Source organism: Pelodiscus sinensis, chromosome 9, assembly GCF_052426305.1.
Source record: "Pelodiscus sinensis isolate ZL-2025 chromosome 9, ASM5242630v1, whole genome shotgun sequence".
Classification (NCBI taxonomy): domain Eukaryota; kingdom Metazoa; phylum Chordata; order Testudines; family Trionychidae; genus Pelodiscus; species Pelodiscus sinensis.
The window spans coordinates 41,570,982-41,591,012 of NC_143060.1; the positions used below are offsets into that span (position 1 = coordinate 41,570,982).

General features: G+C 44.2%; 1 protein-coding gene across 1 annotated transcript in view; it reads left to right on the top strand.

The window, feature by feature from the left end:
- Positions 1-20,031, top strand: part of SLC30A7 (solute carrier family 30 member 7) — a 53,828-nt gene that overhangs the window by 607 nt on the left and 33,190 nt on the right. The window contains exons 3-5 of the mRNA XM_075936615.2: positions 10,765-10,878; positions 16,971-17,058; positions 19,633-19,759. Of these exons, the coding sequence (XP_075792730.1) occupies positions 10,765-10,878; positions 16,971-17,058; positions 19,633-19,759 (329 nt within the window). The remainder of the gene's footprint in view (positions 1-10,764; positions 10,879-16,970; positions 17,059-19,632; positions 19,760-20,031) is intronic.

Sequence of the window (20,031 nt, forward strand, 5' to 3'; positions counted from 1 at the left end):
GAGATGTCCCATGGGGAAGTCCCTGAAACTGATGGAGGCTGGGTGAGCTGGGGAGAAGTCAGGCACCAATTCACCTCTCCCCAACCTTGCCTTCACCAGCTTCAGTATCTCAAACTTCCCCTTTCCCCGGCTAGCAGTGGCCCAAATCTGTGTCTTAGATTGATAAGAAGGTTTGAATGAGGCTTTTGGATTATTGAAGAACGTTTCCTACAACGTTGGCTTTGTGATAAAGAGGCTGCAAGTTTCCCTATCCTGACATTGCAATCTGCTAGGCTGAGTCCTTTTCTACATGTTGAGGTTATTTTGGATTAGAGAAGGCTGTGAATTGAAAGATGTGTCACATCCTGCTTACAGACCCCAGAAATGAGATTTAAAAATCATGCAGCCAGTACAGGTCTCTTGGGTTTCTCTTTCATGAGTTATTCACACTGATGAAAAGTGTTTTTGATTTGTCTCCTCTGTTGTGGTTTCTGGGTTCAGGGCAGAGTAGTGGTGGCTCTGGAGTGCACTGCACCATTTAGAGATTGCTGCAGTCCTCCTCCTCCTCCTCCTCCCCTCTCCTCACCTGCCACGTGGATCCTTTATCTTGGAAGGTGGCAGTGTTGACAAACTGACACCCAAAAGGCAGAAGCAGAGTGCCCTTTGTATTGGTAAGTGGCATTGAAACATCCTGGAATAGATAAAGTGATACTCAGAAAGCTAGACAAGACACAGACAGGATGAAAGCTTAAGAATCAATGAAAGACTTCATTAGTAAAAATTGAAATAAAAAAATGCAGTGACATTGATGCTGGCTTAAATTGCTCACTTTACGCTAGTGCAGATAGAAAAAATCTATTCCCTTAAAGGACAGAGTAGAAACAATAGCAGATTTCTTTGCACCTCTTATCTGTTGACAGAGGGACTGTCCTAATGATGAAAGATTTCAGTCTTTGTGTTCATTTTGGGTTCTACAGAGACTGGTTACAGAATTATCAGCTAGTATCAGTAGTAGATCCTTGCTTTCTAAACTTTTGATTTTGATCAGACACTTCACAAACTTTAAGACTTAAACTCAATTTTCTATAGTGCACCTTGAAGTAGTAACCTAAAGATCCAGAGCTCTTTTTTTCCTGTTACCCTCCTATGATTTTTAAATATTTCACTGAAACATTTGGTAAAATCCTTTGCTTTCATCAAAAGAGTTGCTGCTTCAGCGCTTTTTGGAGCAATGCAGTGTATCAATTCTTTAGATTTCCATTACTTGGATTTTGTAGTCCCGTGGCACCTTATAAACTAACACTTTTATTGGAGCATAAGTTTTTTGTGGGCAAAGACCCGCTTCGTCAGATGCATGTAGTGGAAATTCTAGAAGCAGGCATAAATATACAGGCACATGAAAAGAAAGAAGTACCAATCAAGAGGGAGGCCAGAGATAACGAGGTCAATTCAGTCAGGGAAGATGTGGCCCACTTCTAGCAGCTGATGTAGGAGAACACTTCAGTCTCCCTGGATACACAGTAGCAGATTTAAAAGTAGCCATCCTGCAACAAAAAACATCAAAAACAGACTTCAAAGAGAAACTGCAGAGCTTCAATTCATTTCCAAATTTGACACTATAAATTTAGGAGTAAACAAAGACTGTGAATGGCTAGCCAACTACAAAAGCAGTTTCTCCTCTCTTGGTTTTCACACTTCTACATCAGCTGCTAGAAGTGGGCCACATCTTCCCTGACTGAACTGGACGTTTCATTTTCATTCTTTCATAAATTTAGATTTGGATAAATTTGCTGTTCTAATGTAATTTCTATAAACTGTATTGCAGTTGTTCTGAGTTTATGCCAAGGAAGAAACCATGGAATAACATTTGTGTTTGTGAAGCCATTTCTTGTAAAGAAAAAATGCTTTGTGTATTGCATCAGAGGAAACTTGACAAAGCTAAAATGCAGTGTAGCATAGATGACTTTCTCAATCTTTGTTCATTTGTGGGTGCCTAAAATGTTTTGAATAGTGATGTGGATCTGTTTAGACATAATATGCAGGTTCCCATAAGTCCCCTGACCCCAAGTTGAGAATGGTGGGTATAGGTATATTGCTGCCCCTATAGTTGGCATCTGTTATGAATATTAGAATATTCTAGTCTGCTGCAAAATACTTGTTGTTAGACTGATTTTGAGTACTATGGGTAAGTGATGTGACCAGCTTTTTTCTGTTTTGGGGGAATTGTCATCTCTTCAATATAATGTCCTAGTGGCCTCAAAACAATGTCTTATCAGTACTGGACCTTATGATAATTAAAGTCTTTTCTTTTTTAAAAAAAAAAAAGGAAAAAAGATTAAAATCTGTAAACACAAGGAAAGAGTTGTTTGAGCTGTTGTATCATTCTAGTGATAGAGGCAGCAGTGCAGGGAGGGAGGCTTCATGTAACCGTGCACGTTAACCGATAAGCCCAGGCTTACCCGTGAAACATGTACACGTTCACATCCCTGTATCATTCTAGAATAAACCTCTGAAAGGTTAGATATTTGAGGCTTTTCTATAGCACCCATTATCATAGTGTAATGTCTAAGGTCCTGACTATAGTATGGGCATTACAGTGGTACTGCTACGTTGCTGTAGGTATGCTGCTATAGCATTGTGGTGTAGATGCTTTATTTAGTGACAGAAGAGGTTTTTCCATTGCTGTAGGTAATGCCTCTCCTTGTGCAGCTTTGCTAAGTTGCTGGAAGAATCTGTTGATCTAGCTGCATATACACTTGGTTTAGATCAGCATGGCTATGGTGCTTTGGGGTGTGCATTTAAGCTAACTTTTAAGAGTATATCAGGTCTGAGTGTATAATCTAATCAGATATGTAGGAGTATTGTATGTTTTCTTCTACAATCCCAATTTGTTTGCCAAAGGAACATTTTATCCTATTTAGTAAACTGCTTTTGCATAAATACAGTTGATAGCCAAAAATGTTCACACTAGAAGTCTAAATAGATGGGTGAAGTAGAGTACCTTGTTTTGAATGAGTATATTGATATTAGGGCTGTTAAGCAAAAAAAATAATTGTGATTACTTGTGCTGTTAAACAATAAGATTCCAGCTGACTCCTGGAGTCCCCAGATGTCCCTGAGCTCCATGCAGTGCTGCCCCTTTGAAACACTGCCAAGAGGATCCCAGGGTCAGCTGAGCACGCTGCACAGAGCCCAGGGTCACCTGGGGACTCCAGCTGATCCTGGGCTCCTGCGACACTGCTCCTTTGAAGTGCCATGGTGATGTTTCAAAGGGGCAGCGTCGCACAGCTGATCCTGGGCTCCACTTGCACTGCCCCTTTGAAATGCTGTGGTGGTGTTTCAAAGGGGCAGCACTACATGGATACCAGGGTCAGCTGGGAACTCCAGCTGACCCTGGCTTCGCTCCGCTTTGCCCATTTGAAAGGGGCAGCACTGTGGAAACACCTGCGATTAATGTGTTTAAAAAATTAATGCATTAATTCTGCCCTGCGTTAATTGCAAGTGTTAATGTGTGTTTAATGGACAGCCCTAATTGATATAATAGGCATCATAGAAACTTGGTGGAATGAGGATAATCAGTGGAACAAAGTAATACCAGAGAGTTGCACTGTATGTGAAAGAAAGCATAGAATGACATGAAGTAAAAATCATAAATGAATCAAACTTTTCCTTAGGATTTTTATGGTTAGTAATTCCATGTTATAGTAATATGAATGTAGCAGTAGGGATGTATTACTGACTACCTGACCAGGATGGTGACTGTGAAATGCTAAGGGAGATTAGAGAGGCTATAAAAATAAAAAAACCGCAATAATAAGGGTGTTTATCCCCATATTGTCTAGGTACGCAGCATCTCAGGATGGGATGCAGAGATCATAGAATACTAGGACTGGAAGGGACCTCGAGAGGTCATAGAGTCCAGTCCCCTGCCTTCATGGCAGGACCAAATACTGTCTAGACCCGTGGTCACCAACCAGTAGATCGCGATCTACTGGTTGATCTCAGGGGTTCTAAGAGTCGCTCTTGAGCCCTCTCTGAACTGCGTGCCTGTGCAGTACATTTAAATTTGATTTTGTCATTTGAGGAGCAGCTACTCACTGAGCAACAACACAGGTGAGTAGCGGCGTGGAATGGTGGGAGCTGGGAGGTCGGGAGGGCTGAATCACCCCGGCCAGCTGGCTGTGGCTTTCAGCTGAAAAAGGTTACCCCACGCTTCAGCTGATTGGGCGGCTTCTCCTCTGTGCCTGCCCATGTGGGGCGCCCTGGTGGGGCACCCTGGCTGAGCACTATGCCATGGTGCTCAGCCAGTGTGTACCACGCTCTGTGGACAGGCACAGAGGAGAAGCCACCTGATCAGCTGGAGTGTGGTTCAGCCTCCTCCAGGTTGAATGCCACAGCCAGCTGGCCAGGTAGCTTCCCCACTGCACCAGCCCACATGAAGCATGGTGCACCTTTGCTGAGCGCGATGGCCAGCTGGCCAGGCAGCCGCTTCTCTTAGCTCCAGCCTGGCTGCCCTGCGCTTAGCCCAGGGAGGCTGCGCCTAGTTCCAACTCTGCTGGAGCAAGCTTCCCGGGCTGAGCACAGTGAAGCTGGGGTGGAGCGAAGAGAAGAGAAGCCGCTTCTCTTTGCTCCAGTCCGGCTGCCCTACGGTCAGCCCAGAGGGAGCGCGGGGCGGAGGCTTCCCTCCGTGGCTGGTGTAGGGAACTCCCTGCCCCCAACCTTGTTCCCTTTCCCCTACCCCAAACCTGTCCCCTGTCCTCCTGCCCCCATGTTCCCTCTCCCTTGCCCCCACCACCTCGCTGCAGTAACTTGCACCCACTGCAGAAACCAGTTCCCTCTGGCACCCTGTTCCCTACTGCAGAAACCTGTGCCCCTACTCCCCTCTGCAGAAACCTGTCTCTCCCCCCCCCCCCCCATACCCTGTCCCCTGCTGCAGAAACCTGTCCTTCCGGCACCCTGTCCCCTCTCCCCTGCCCCCATTGGTACCCTGTTCCCTGCCCCAGAACCCACTAGCACCCCTCCCCAGTACTGTGTCCCCTGCTCATGAATGACTTTTCTGTGGGTCAGTGACCCTGACTCAAGGCCGGTTCCCTGCCCTTCTCATAAATAAAGACAATGCAGAAACTTTTTGTGTTTAACATAGTATTTTATTTAAAAAGGAAGCCTGGCCAACAAACCCCCAATTGGGGATAAACCTCCATCTGGCCACAACCACTCCTGCATTCCCCCTTCCCCAGACCCTAGATCTGAGCCCATCAAACACTGGAACTCCCTGCTCTGAGCCCCTCACATACCCCAACCCCAAATTTCTGCACCCTCACATCCACAAGCCTGTGGCTTGCTTAGTACCCCAGCACTGCCCGGCCTGGAGCCCCCTCTCCGAGCTAGTGTCCCCTTCTCCATTTCCTCCTGGATCCAGATTTCCTCCCAGAGCTTGCACCTCTCACCCTTTCCCACACCCAACTCCCTCATTCCCACCCAGAGACTACACATCCTGTCTCAACCTAGCAAGGGTCCGGCTAGACTGCAGGAGTTTTTCAGGATTCTGGAGATATCCCAGAAAAACTCTTCTGCATCCAAGGTTGCGTTTGTTCTTCTGCTTTTTTAGTGGAGGAGCAAACATGATCTTTCGGTCACCCCTATATTCTTCTTCCCACAAGGAATAAGGGGGCTTCCAAAAGAAGGGTTTTTTTTCTGACATTTGGTCCAGTCTAGGCAGGCCAAATGTTGGAAAACCTTTTCCTACAGAAGAATTATTATTATTATTTTTTTTTAAAAAGCAGCAGTATAAGGATTGGGGATAGCAAGTAATGGACAGGAGGAGAATAGAGAGGGTGGGGCTTCAAGGAAGGGGCAGGGTTGTAGATCTTGGCTTGGTCTGTCATTTAAAAAGTGATCTTGGGTGTAAAAAGGTTGGAGATCACTGGTCTAGGCCATCCATCAAGTTTTTCAACATCTTAAATGACTGCTTCTGGGAGCAGCTGCTCCCAGGACCCACAAAAGGGAAGGCAATTTTTGATTTAGTCCAAAGTGGAGTATAAGATCTGGTCCAAGAGGAGAATATAACTGGACCACATGAAAATAGTGACCATAATACAATTAAATTTAACATCTCTATGGCAAGAAAAACACCACAGCAACCTCACATGATGGCATTTAATTTCAGAAAGGGAAATGACACAAAAATGAGATAAATTAAACAGAAATAAAGTATAGTGTCAAAAGTAAAATCTCTTCAAGATACATGGAAACTTTTCCAAAACACCTTAATAGAAGCTTAGCTTAGATGTATACTCCCAATTAAAAAACACAGTGAGAGAACAAAAAAAGTGCCATTGTGGTTTAACAACCAAGTAAAAGAAGCAATGAAAGATAAAAAGGCATCATTTAAAAAGTGAAAGTTAAATCCTGGTGAGAAAAATAGAAAGGAGCATAAACTCTGTCAAATTAAGTATAAAAATATAATCTGGAAGGCCAAAAAGGGTTTTGAAGAACATCTAGCTTAAAAAAAAATAGCAAACTTTTTAAAGTACTTTAGAAACAGGAAGCCTGTTAAACAACCTGTGGGGCCATTGGATGATCGAGATGATAAAGGAGCACTCAAAGAAAATAGTCATTGAGGAGAAATTTAAGTAATTCTTTGCACTTGTCCGCCTGGCTGAGGATTTGAAGAAGATTCCAAAACTTGAGCCATTCTTTTTAGGTAACACATCCGAGGAACTGTTTTTTAGATTGAGGAGTCATTAGACGAACTTTTGGAACAAGTAGATAAACTAAATGGTAACAAGTCACTAGGACCAAATGGCATTTTCCCAAGTGTTCTGCAGTTTCACACTTTAATACTTTTAGATCTACTAACTGTGCTAATGTGACAGCAGTTTTTTAAAAAAAGGCTGTAGAGGTGATCCTGGCAATTACAGGCCTGTAAATCTAACCTCAATACTAGGCAAATTGGTTGAGAACAGTATTGTCAGACACACAGATGAACATAATTGATTGGGAGAAGTCAACATGATTTCTGTAAGTGGATTTGTTAAATTAGGTAAACTTGAATTGAGTAAGAAATTTTGATTTATAAGAAATGAGTTACATTTGTTTATTTCATCATGAAAGAACTCAGTAGTTTATTAGGATTTACTACCAGCAGTAAATCACTTTTTGTGATATGTTTGTGGTGACAAGAACTGAGGTGTCTAGTTAGTGCCTGTTAGAATGACAGCCAGTGTTTGGGTGGGAGGGGAAAAAATCTTCAGAAGTATTTGCCAGATTTTCACAAGTGGCAAAAATATTGTTTATGTAGATTAAAATGTTCATTATAAACCAAGAATACTCTCAATGCTCATTTGTATAGCTGTATCACATCTTTTTTTATTTTAAGTCTTACAATGAAGAAGACTGAAGTAAAAGCCAGGGTAAAAATTTGAATCATATGGATATACAGTAAAACTCCCAATAGTCCAGCACTCCTGATAGTCCGGCATCAAAATGGCAAGAGCCTAGTGAGTGAGCTTTGGCAAAAAATGAGTCACAAGGTAACAGCGGCAGCAGCTGAACTAAGCAAAAAGGGTAAAAAGGCTTAAAACCTAAAATATTACAGTATACTGTATACAGTATGTACAATAAAAAGGGTTAAGAACACTTTATATACAGTATTTAATGTATACAGTACAGGCAGTCCCCGAGTTACGCGGATCCGACTTATGTCGGATCCGCACTTGCGGGGTTTTTCTCGCCCTGGAGGACGGGAGCAGCGGGATGCCCAGATGCGCTGTGGTCCCGCCGCCCGCGTCCTCCGGGGCGAGAAAAGCTGCTCCACGTCTCCCTGGTCTGCTGGGGGAGGAGGAGCCCCCCCAGCAGACCAGGGAAACGCGGAGCACGCGGGCAGCGGGACAGCCCAGACGTGCCGTGGCTGTCTTTGCTCCCCATCTCCCTGGTCTGCTGTCTCCAGCAGACCAGGGAGATGGGGAGCAAAGCCTCGGAGGACGCTGGCGGCGGGACAGACGAGGCGCGTCTGGGCTGTCCCGCTGCCCGCGTGCTCCGCGGCTTTGCTCCCCCTCTCCATGGTCTGCTGGTCTTCAGCAGACCAGGGAGACGTGGAGCAAAGCTGCGGAGGACCCGGGCAGCGGGACCGCGGTGCGTCTCGGTCCGCCACCCGCGTCTCCCTGGTCTGCTGGGGGGGGGGGGGGCTGCACTCCCCCAGCAGACCAGGCTTTTCTCTGGACGCCTGTGGTAGAGCAGCTGGGGCGCTGCCGGTTGGTCCTGTAGCGCCCCAGCTGCTCTGCCCCAGGCGTCCTGATTGAGCCGCTGCTGGTCAGTTTCAGCAGCGGCTGAATCAGGACGCCTGGGGCAGAGCTGCTGGGGTGCTGCTGGGTTGGTCCAGTAGCGCCGAGGAGCGGCGCTACTGGAGCAACCCAGCAGCACCCCAGCTGCTCTGTCCCAGGCGTCCCCAAGTCAGCTGCTGCTGAAACTGACCAGCGCTGACTACAGGAAGCCCGAGGCAGATTTGCTCTGCCCCGGGCTTCCTGGAATCAGCCGCTGATCAGTTTCAACAGGCTGAATCTGGACGCCAGTTGCGATTTACATACAGATTCAACTTAAGAACAAACCTACGGTCCCTATCTTATACGTAACCCGGGGACTGTGTGTGTGTGTGTGTGTGTGTGTGTGTGTGTGTATATATATATATATATATAAATATATATATATATATAAATAAATAATATAAAACCAGTTTATAGTACCTCCTGATAGTCCGGCATATCTGATAATCCAGCACCACCTAGGTCCCAGAGGTTCCGGATTATCGGAAGTCTACTGTAATACAATTTCTGTAAATATACAAGTGATCATGTGTGAGATGATTGGATACCTGCATCTGAATTTGCTCTACTTTGTCGTTGAGCTTTAAAAAGATGAGTAAACCAGGTAGTGGTTTTTTGGATGGTAGATGCTAAGGATCAGAGACACTTGCATTTAGAGGGTAAAAACCTCAGATCTTTATATAAGCTTACTAACAAATAAAAAAAATGCCAGACTGTAGTGTTCTGCAAACATTAAAGTTAGATTAGTGTTGTAAGTGCTGTTAAAAATCTCACCTGGAAAGTACAGTGAGATCAATTGAAGATGTCAATAATCAAGTGACAGTTTTCTGGTAGGTGAGTCTCATGCCACATAAGGATTTTTTTAGATGAAAACCAGCACCATAAACTGTATCTATAAACTAGTAGAGCACCAACGAAGCTTATGAGGTACTGGTTCTATGGTCACGTTGCTATCTTCAACTCCAGGATTTATGTGACTGGCTAGAGTGCTTGGCAGTATCCCAGTTGATTTGTGCAACTTAGAGTACTAATGAAGCAATAACTAACTGCACAGAATATTGCGTATGAATGATCTATGTGAAACTAGTGTCAGTTTCTAATAGGGATGTTAAATGTGTTCAAGTAAATATGTAACCACTCAAAATTTCAGAAGTTACACGCAGGGGAAGAGGGGTAGCAGGCGGCTCCCCAGGAGCTGATTTTCTCCTGTCCTGTTCCCCTGCACTGCTGCCTCTGATATGGAGGCAGCAGCACAGCGAGGAAGGGGGACCCTGCATGTAATGGTGAACGTAACTGATGAACTCATGCTCTTTGATTAATTGTGTACATGGTTACACTTTCACAGCCCTAGTTTCTAAATTACTATAGGTTGGAGTTCTCTGGTCCAGCACCCCTCAGGACCTGATCAGTTCTGGATCAGGGCAGCTCAACACTGTCCCCTCTGATACTGGCCAATTAAAGTGGTTTACATTCCTAGTTTCCTACTTGTTGATTTATTAAAATTGGACATTTAAATCAGTGATTTTAATCTATATATTGCCTGTGCCAATTAACCTGTCTCTACTTTCATGTTGTTCTCTTCCCTTGGCTTTCCCACTCCCCCATCTAGAAGGTTAATTATCTGTTGTGTATCATAGGTCAGAGAACGTACCTGGGGCAGATGCTGGGCCTGGGGCAGAAGTGATGAATCTGTCACTTCTGGGACTGGCCAGTTGTGCCAGCCCATAGGGCCCTCCAAAACATGGGGCCTAGAGCAGTTGTCTAGATTTGCTGTACCCTAGGGATGACTCTTTCATAGATTTTGAGCTTCCTATGGCAAGGACAGTCTTTGTGGCTGCTTTTGCACAGTATGTTGTACAGTGGAACCTTAATGTCTGTTTACAGTCCTTCTTAGGCTCTGCCACAATAGTAATACTAAATGATAAAGGTTGAACCTTTCTAGTCCAGCACTGTCTGGTCCGGCAACATCAGGGTTGCACCTGATAGTACCTGTAAGAAATTTACTTTTACAATCTAGATTGAGTTAACAGAGTTAGTGGTTTAAAAAAGCAGGCATCTTTTTGCCTGTAAGTAAATATAATCTAATTCTTGAGACACAAGATGTAGAACCCTTTGGATTCCAAAGGTTATATATACAGACTTTAGGAAGTCTGGTATTTTAATATTAGGATTTTTTCCACATGGTATTTTTTAAGGCATCACATGGAAAGCATCATAATATTCTTCAGGGTATTACGACGGTTATGTAATAGGTAAGCCAAGTTCAGATACCCCCAACATCTGAATGTCATACAGTAATCAGCAAGGTGTACGATCTCAGTCACAAAAAAGCAGAAGTGTACACTGCTTGTGTGTGTGTGTGTGTGTGTGTGTGTGTGTGTGTGTTTGTGGTTTAAAGCACTTTGATTTTCAAACTTAACATGGACCTTATTGAACTAACTGAAATATTTTTGCTCCTTTCCAGTTTAGGTCTAATATCAGATTCCTTTCATATGTTCTTTGACTGTACTGCTCTATTGGCTGGATTAGCAGCTTCAGTCATTTCGAAGTGGAGATCAAATGATGCTTTCTCATATGGGTAAGACATTTTAGCTGCTTATATCATAGGAAATATATTTTCATAAGTGCAAAGGTTGCACTTCATGTTTCCATGCCAATTGTAGCATTACTTCTAAAATATATTTTGTAGAAACAATTATCTGTCTATAAAGAAGGGTAAAGTACTGAACTTAACCTGAGTTTCATTAAATTGGCATGTAAGTCTATCCTAGAGAAGAGCTGCATAGTCTAGTATATATTTTAGAGAATTTGTGCATCTGTGTGTCCATGAATCCATTTGTTCAAGAACTTCTCTTAAACAGTAGGACTTAGAAGCAAAAATTTGGTATGCAGCTTCCTCTTATCAGATCTTAAAGCAAGATAAGGGTTTGGCTGTGCTAGGATAATGGGATGTGTGTGGAATCTGATTTTCTCATTAAACAGAAAAGGAAGGGTCAGATAGCAGGGACAGTTATGCTTTGCAATGATCACAAGACAGCAGCAAGTATGGGAGACAGTTATATTGCAGAGTGATCACAGGGGGGTGGCCACACCTGGGAGACACTGCATGTTGCAGGCTGCCAGCCACAGGTAAGTGGCTCTCCACCCCAAACCACTGCCTCTCCGTCTCAGAGCTGGGCACAGGGAGGGAGCTCCGCTGCTGCAGTCCTTCCCCGTCCCACCAAGGAACAGCAACCCTTGCCACTAAGGCACCCCCAGGGAGCTGCTGCAGGCCAGTTTTGGGGCTCCCTTGAGCTCCCCACACTTCCCAACCCCTTCCCCTGAGCCCCTCCTCAACTCTGACTTGTATCCCCCCCCACCACCAGACCCCTGCCCTGAAGAACCTGAGCAATGCCAGGTAAGTGTTCTGGTTATAAATAAAATAAGTGTTATTGTTTTTAGTGTGAAGTTTAAGATGTTCTCAATTATTTGCTGATTGATATTATTGGAAACAAAAATCCTGTTGCAAAACAAAATGTCATGTTGCATATTGTTCAGCTGCTATTGATAGTTTTTGTCTGCTAGCATCCACCCTCATGGGTGACAAACCAAAGTTGAAATGGCTTTTTCTTTCTGTCTTTCACCAATCTTAACTTGAATATTCCCTATATTGGAATGCAGAATACTACACTAAATTGGTTCTGGTTTCCTTGTTGAAAAACGGAGTGGTTGAAACACTGGTTGTGTATTTTAAAAACATCAGTTTGGGTCCTTAGTGAAAATTGACTTGTTACTTACATTTTAGTAGGAGCAGTCATCCATATAAAGCTATGAACAGTAGGCAAAATAGTGCTTTGATGGCTCTATACATTTACCTGGAGCATGAAAATGCTCTTCCTATTGTGGCTTATGTGAGGCTATGTCTACAATACCTCTTTTTTTGCAGAAGAGGCAATGCAAATGAAGCATTCATTAGCAGCAACTGGTGCTTCATTTGCATATTCTCGTCCAATGCTTTTTGTGCCAGAGGTTTTTGCACAAAGAGTAGATAGGTCTGTGTTGCGCAAAAAATCCCCGTATAAGATCTTGCACAAAAGGGGTTTTTGTGCAAAACGGACCCGTCTACTTTGCTTGTTTTTGCGCAAAAATCTCTGGTGCAAAAACCATTGGACGAGAATATGCAAATGAAGCACGAGAAGTTGCTAATGAGAGCTTCATTTGCATTGCCTCTTTGGCCAAAAAAAAAAAAAAAGGCAGTGTAGACATAGCCTTAGTGGGGAAGATTTTAGAGTACTGAACGAAGCTTTATTCTAGTTCTACTTCATGCGAATCCCACATGCGAATCCCACATATGGTGCAGCAACATCCCTTGCACAGGTGTTCTCCAGTAGGAGTTGTTCAGGTGCTCTTTATGCCCACTCATTGCACTTCACCCTCTTCCTTCATGGGCGTAAAGGAGCAGCATGACCTGTTGAGCCTCGGTTCCTTCTAACTGCTTTTTTGGCAGTGAGTGGGATGCTTTGTCATGATTTAGCTGCTAGTATAGTTTGTTACTGTTGCAATTTATTAGCCTTTTAACTTCATTGTAGTTATTGGCTTCTTAATTCATTCCGTGCTTGTGTCCCCTCAGAATGTGCTATCTGCACAACTTTTATAAGGTACACCTAGAAATTTGAACAGACTGAGGTTCCTTCTAATGGAGAACTCTGAGACCCCAAACAGACTGACATGCTAGAGTTTAAAGGACTCTCAGGTTTAATGGCCATGGCCCTATTTGTCAGTGCCCCAGAGACCAGAGAAGTATTGCCAAATTTTGTGACTCCTAAGAGTAGGGAGCAGCACTTGAGCTATTCAGTTAGGTAAATTGCAAAGAATGGGGGAGCCACTCCCCAAAGCTGGTGGATAGTCTAGTACTTAGCTGTACCATAACAGCTTCTATAATACCTTACTGGTTACTCAGAATCCAACAACACACCTCCCTTAAAGCAGTGGTCTCCAGCCTTTTTATGCTCAAGTCCACTTTTTAAATTTAAGGGCAAACCAAAATCTACCTCACTCTTTTCCTGTAGCCTCACCCTAATCGCTCCATTCCCCACCCCTTACCACTCGCTTCCTCTCCCCGCTTACTTTTGCTGGATGGGGCTAAGAAATGCAGGTGCAGAAGGAATAAGGAGTGCAAGCTCTGGGAGGGTGTTTGGGTGCAGGAGGGGGACTCTGGACTGGGGCAGAGTGTTTGGGGGCAGGAAGGCGGTATGAGCTCATGGCTCTGGGAGGGGATTTAGGTGTGACTTGTTGAGAAATATGGATATAATATGGAGAAATAGTGCTCTGTCTTGGCACTACGGGGCAATACTGAGTAAATCTGCTAATGTTATATATTTTTTTAAAAGTTGCTATAACTATAATTACTCCAGCCAGGACAGGCTAGGCATTTTAGAACTCAAAGAATTAAATTTAAGTGTAAGGGGGGAAAAATGCATAGACCAATCAAAACACTAAAATAACATACTTTTGAAAAAATAAAATTACAGAGAATATTTGTGCAGTGCATAAAGTACCATGAAGTAGCAAGAACAATAATACAAGTTTGTTTTGGGAGATGAGTGTGAAAGACAGTATGTGTATGACCTAGTGTGTGTATGTAACACAGAAGATGTGTGCATGGGTAACAGTGTATGCGCTGTGTTTGTGATCTAGAGTGTTTGGGCCACATTGTTGGCTAATGCGGAATAAGTACATTTCTGGGAGATACCATGAGCTATCTCTTTAAGGCACTGAAAGCTCTCCTGCTCTTGTTCCTGAGCCCTGTTGTCTTCCTTTACCTGATCTGTAGAGATGAGGTATGAGAAGAGGTGGCAGGGAGAGCATGTATGCGACAGACTGTGCGAGCTGTCTGTTCGGGAAATTTCTAAACAGTGCACTATCCCTTTTAAGAAAGGCACTGCACTGAGTCCTATACCACATTTCAGAGGAAATTGCTTGGAGTCCTCCTGAGCCAGGCTGTGCCCTCTCCCAAGCTGTGGAGATGGGACCGCCTGATCTGCGTGCTCCCCTTCTCCCCTACTTCCATATAGCTAGCAGGAAGATCCCAGGAGCAGATGTAGGACAAGGAAGATAGGCTGAGACATTTGAACCCAAGCTGCAGACTGTGCAGGCTCTGCTAATCAGCAAGCATGCCTTACTACTGGGGTCGCAGTTAACTGGGAGAGTCTCCAGGATCGTCCAGTTGATTGCGATTGACCAATTGGTGACCACTGCTTTTAAAGAAACTCACCCTTAGGCTTCCACCCAGACACCCAAGTCAAATGTGATGAGGATGACTGAAAATCTTATTTATTATATCAGAAAGTTCTACCAATCCTAGACGATGAGACCCATCATGTCCCAGGTTAATGAATATTTCAGCTTATCCAAATACATCCAGCCAGTTATAAAATTTAGTTTTTTAATTAAAAAGAGAGATTGTTGGTTAAAAGATCAGCACAGACAGATTTGTATACAGTACTGAGATGAGATTTGTAGTAGAGATGTTGAGCTTTGTAGATGCAAAGAGTTCTGACAGAATTAGGCCCGGAGTTATAGTCCAGTGTGTGTATTCAGGGTGAATCCAAGTAGTCTTGAAGGTCTCAGTCTTGTGATTCAAACTTACCCCAATGAAGCTTAAATAGATATGAGATTAAAAAGGATCAGATCTCAAGTGTCTTCATATAGTCCTAGGCTTCTTGTCACAGGCAAACAATAGGCAATTATGGACTCTTCCCAATAGACCTATTTTGCAAGCATCTCTGGTAGTTTATTTATATGGATTAACATGAGGCAAATGCTTTCTTCTGTTCACAGCTGATTTACTATACAGGCAGTCCCCGGGTTACGTACAAGATAGGGACTGTAGGTTTGTTCTTAAGTTGAATCTGTATGTAAGTCGGAACTGGCGTCCAGATTCAGCCGGTGCTGAAACTGACCACCAGTTCCGACTTACATACAGAATCAACTTAAGAACCCCAGGCGTCCCCAAGTCAGCTGCTGCTGAAACTGATCAGCGGCTGATTCCAGGAAGCCCGGGGCAGAGCTACTCTGCTTTGGACTTCCTGTAGTCAGTGCTGGTCAGTTTCAGCAGCGGCTGACTTGGGGACGCCTGGGGCAGAGCAGCTGGGGTGCTGCCGGATTGGTCCAGTAGTGCCCAGAGCCCCAGGGTCCGCAACAAAAGCCTGGTCTGCTGGGGAGGAGGGGCACACTAGCTGCGCGCCCCCCCCCCCCAGCAGACCAGGGACACCGGGAGCAAAGGCACAGCAGCAGTGGGGTGCCCCGCCTCTGAGGCTTTGCTCTGGCAAAGCCTCAGAGGCGCGGGACCTCGCCACCGCTGCGGCTTTGCTCCCGGTGTCCCTGGTCTGCTGGAGACTGTCCCCAGCAGACCAGGGGCACTGGGAGCAGCTTTTCTCGCCCCGGAGGTTGAGGTGGCGGGACCGCTGCCTGCGAGCTCCGGGGCAAGAAAGCCCCGTTCGTAAGTGCGGATCCGACGTAAGTTGGATCCGCGTAAGTTGGGGACTGCCTGTACACTTCAAAGAGAGATGAATACAGGCTAGACAGGAACCATTACATTTTGTTAACCTGTAACATTATGTGTGTGCATGACAAACCAGTATGTCTCTAAAGATTAAATTTGGGTCATTTATCCAGGATGTTTAACCCTTTCTGGCCATGTGTCACAAGCAGTTATGTGATGCTCTGCTTTCAGACCAACCACTACTCTTCTTGGTATAGACATCTGGAATGCAGGTTGAACTCAGAATGTGCTCAGCTTGGAAGAACAGCTCCTAGTTCCCACTGCCTATATCACTGAATTAGTTGGTCGCCATAAATGGGAGCCATGCACGTGGGAACATAAAGAAGAAACTGTTACTTTATGGTAACTGTTGTTCAAGAGGTTCTGTGCGTGGCTCCCTTGACTCAAGCTCCATCTTCGCTGCTTGGAGACTCATCTTGAGACTCTGGGCAGTGAAGGAACTGAGGGTGAACAGGTAGGGAGAGGGGAGGTATGGGCATGAAAGATGTATGCGTGACCTCTACTGGACACGGTTATTTGAAGTTCAGAATACCCGTGCAAGGGGTGCTGCTGCACCAACCATGGGATCCATGCTTATAGAACATCTCAAACAGTTACCACAAGGTGATAACCATTTCTTTCATCTCAGTGTGATATTTGAAAAACAGTAAACAAATGGTGAAAGAGAAGCAGGTTGTTACAGTGTTTATATCAGTGATCTGAAGTCAAGAGACATTAGTCCTATTCTCTCTGCTGGTGGCTTTCTGAAAGACCTTGTCCAGGGGTCCCTAAATATTGTGCTATTTTCCTTGTCTGTAATACAAGGATTTTCTCATCCCTATGTAATATACTTTGACATCATCTGAAAAGAACTTGTTACAATGTGGATAATAGTTGTGTTTGATATCAAAGCCAAGAAAAATCAGGTGGTTGACATTCATAACTCCCCCATTTAATTCATATAACAGTTTTTCCATCTAAAAAATTCCTTTGTACATAACTACAAAGGAACAAGGGAATAAACTATACTCCAGTGTATGGCACCATTCTGCCTCAGCTGTATTGAAATTTGAAACTCTGAGTACATCTATATGTTAAGCTTATAAAAGGGAGAGGTAACATGGTATTGCTGATTTGATTCTTCTTAGGTATGTTCGAGCAGAGGTATTGGCTGGTTTTGTAAATGGTCTGTTTCTGATCTTCACAGCATTCTTCATTTTCTCTGAAGGTGTCGAGGTATGTTTTAAAGGTCAATTTCCATAAATAAGTATCCCCTGAAAAATGTTCAACTTTGCAGAAGCTATTGGAGAGCATATTTAAGAGGATAGCATAACTTAAATGTTTTTAATGGATTGTGTGTAATCATGTTCCTAACCAATTAAATTTGAATCAGCTGAACAGACTAAAGAAGATCAGATGGCATCGATGTTGGATGTGTGTGTGTGTGTATATATGTATATATATATCTTCATTTTTCAGAGTATCTGTATTGGCTTTCAGAATAACATATTTTGATCACATGAACGATACTAAATTCTGTCAGATTAACTCTTTTCTTCTGTAGCCAGTATAGTACTCTGTGAAATTTTCCTTGTTGAGTCTGGAAAAACAAAAGCCATTTGAGCATTTTGTATGGCCTGAGCATTCTAAGTAAGAAGTTAGAATTAGTAGCTTGTCAAAGGGAAAGAAAGGGATACGATTGTCAAATAGCAGTGATAGTGTAGATCAGTATCGTGAAGAAAAATGGCAGCAGGAAATAATAGAAAAAATGGGTTTTTTTACTATTCTGAGGATTTTTGCCTACAAGAGGTTTTAGTAACAATCTGAAAACTTTCAGATGTGTTTTCTTAGATTTCTGGTCTGTTCACAGTAGCTTATTTATTTGGTGATGATAAAAGGGTAAAACTTTCAAAAGCAGGAAATCTTATTTTCACAAGTGACTTAGTTCCTTAGTTGAAAGTTAGTGAGACATAGGTTCATAAGTCACTTTAAAACTTTGGAAACTTTTGTTCCAAGACTACAAAAACTAGCTGGGAAAAATACTATCTCAAAGCCTGATATGAAGTATGGAGGGACCAACACAGGGGTTAAAAGTAGTAACCTGGTAAAATGACAGCTTGCCTTTTCTGTTGTGAATGTAGGACTGGGTTTTTCATTAGAGTGCTCCCCCTGTTTCATGCTCTCATCTTATATTTGCCTTTTGGTAATAGACAGTCTAATTTCAGAGCATTGGTTTTTCCCTACCCATTCACGTGGTAGATGTGCAGGCACTTCTTCCTTTTTTAGCCCTGTTCCACATTTGTTAGATATACTTATAGGATTAACTGGTGTCAGAGGAAACATCACTAACTGCAAAAATAATTCCGAGTCTTTTAGTGATGTCCCTTTTAGTGATGAATTTGTTTCAATCTAATATATAAAGGAGAATGTTTGTATGTTTGTGCGCTAATAATTTGGAAACTTTAAGAGCTATCGCAACCAAACTTTGCATGGGATAACCTTTCCTCCAGGAGAAGGCTTTAAGGTACTTTTGGACCCGATCAGGGTCCTGCCCTGCCCCCTGCGGCCCTGGGCATGAGCTGTGGCGCCCCTCCCTCATGCAGCCTCCTGGGACTCGCCCCCTCCTGCCCGCGAGGTTACATAACTGACCCTCTCCCCCCTCATCTGCTGCCGGCACGCAGTGCCCCCACCCCCATGTGCACAACGGCTCGGGCACCTGCCCTGCCCCCCGTGGCACCTGCAGCCCCGGGCGCAAGTTGGAGTGCCCCTCCCGCGTATGACCTCCCCTCCACCCGGGGTCGCTCCCCACCTGCCACCCTCCCCCTCCGGAAACCAAAACCAAAGCAGGCCAGCCTTTCTGCTCAGCTCGCTGGGTTTATCCGAGCAGAAGAAATCCGTGTGCCTGCTGCAGCGCAGGGCGGCGGGGCCGGGTTAAACCCTCAATGCGTCACAGTGCTGTGAAGCCAGTCGGCTGCTGTTTGTGCTGTGAGTGGGGCTCTTCTGTATCTAGTTTCAGCCATTGGGGTTAGATGTGAGCTCTGAGCTTTTGCTTGTCAAGGAAGGCAGGTGGATCCCTGAGCCAAGCTTGCAAAGAGAAGTCCCCTTGCTACTGGCCACATGACTGTGTACTGTTCTCCTGGGGGCTGGCTGCTTGGTCCTGGAGGGAAGGAGGGTCCTGTTGCTCTCAGTCACGTGTGGGCCAGGAGCCATCAGCCCGCAGGGTCTGTGGCTCAGCGGGTCCCCTGGCTCAGGGTCCCCACCTTTCCTGAATTTTCTACATTTTGTTTCTCTGGTTTCCCAAGCAACGCCGGGGTAAGTCCAGCTAGTTTTTAATATAAGATTTTTAGGGGTAATTAAAACTCCAAGAAGAGACCCTGTGCTCCATTTCTTACATCGACACTTTTCTCTCCAGAAAGGTCTTTAGACTGAGAAATAATTGTACCTAGTCCCAGTACAGCTGGGAACTAATATGACTTGATATTACTTTGAGCTGAATAATGCCATAACATAATATGAGGAAGGAGATGACCGTGAAAGGTAGCTCTAATAACACATGAAAAGACCCTAGGAAAATTTAGTGACTTGCTACCTATATTCCTCCTTGTTTGGTACTATGGTTTTTAAAACTTTCCTAATTGTTCTAGAATACCAGAATTCCTAATTAGCTGTCATTAATCTCTTGATTTTAGATATTGAATCAGAAAATGCCTGCTTCAAATCAGATATGTAATACTGTCTCTGTTCTCTAATATTGCTTCTAATTGTGTGGTAGGATTATAGCTAATACATTAAACTTGCTTCTTTTTGTAGAGAGCATTGGAGCCTCCTGATGTTCATCATGAGAGACTTCTTCCTGTGTCTATCCTAGGATTCATTGTGAATCTTATAGGAATATTTGTTTTTCAACATGGAGGCCATGGACACTCGCATGGCTCTGGTATGGCAGATGTAATTCCCATTATTCTATTCTTTTTTGGCGGTTTGTGTTCAGGGCCTGTTTGGTGCATGTTTTGTGTCTTTCAGTGGCAAGCATGAGTCATGTACAGTAGGGGTGGTAGCACATAATTACATAGTTGTGTAACCACATAAAATGTTAGTGGTTACATGACTACTTGGTAGTCCCTGGGGGGTAGGGGGCTTCCATTCCCGGGAAGCCCCCTGCCACCCTGTGGTGCTGCCTCTTTATCAGAGGTAGCAGGGTGGGATGGC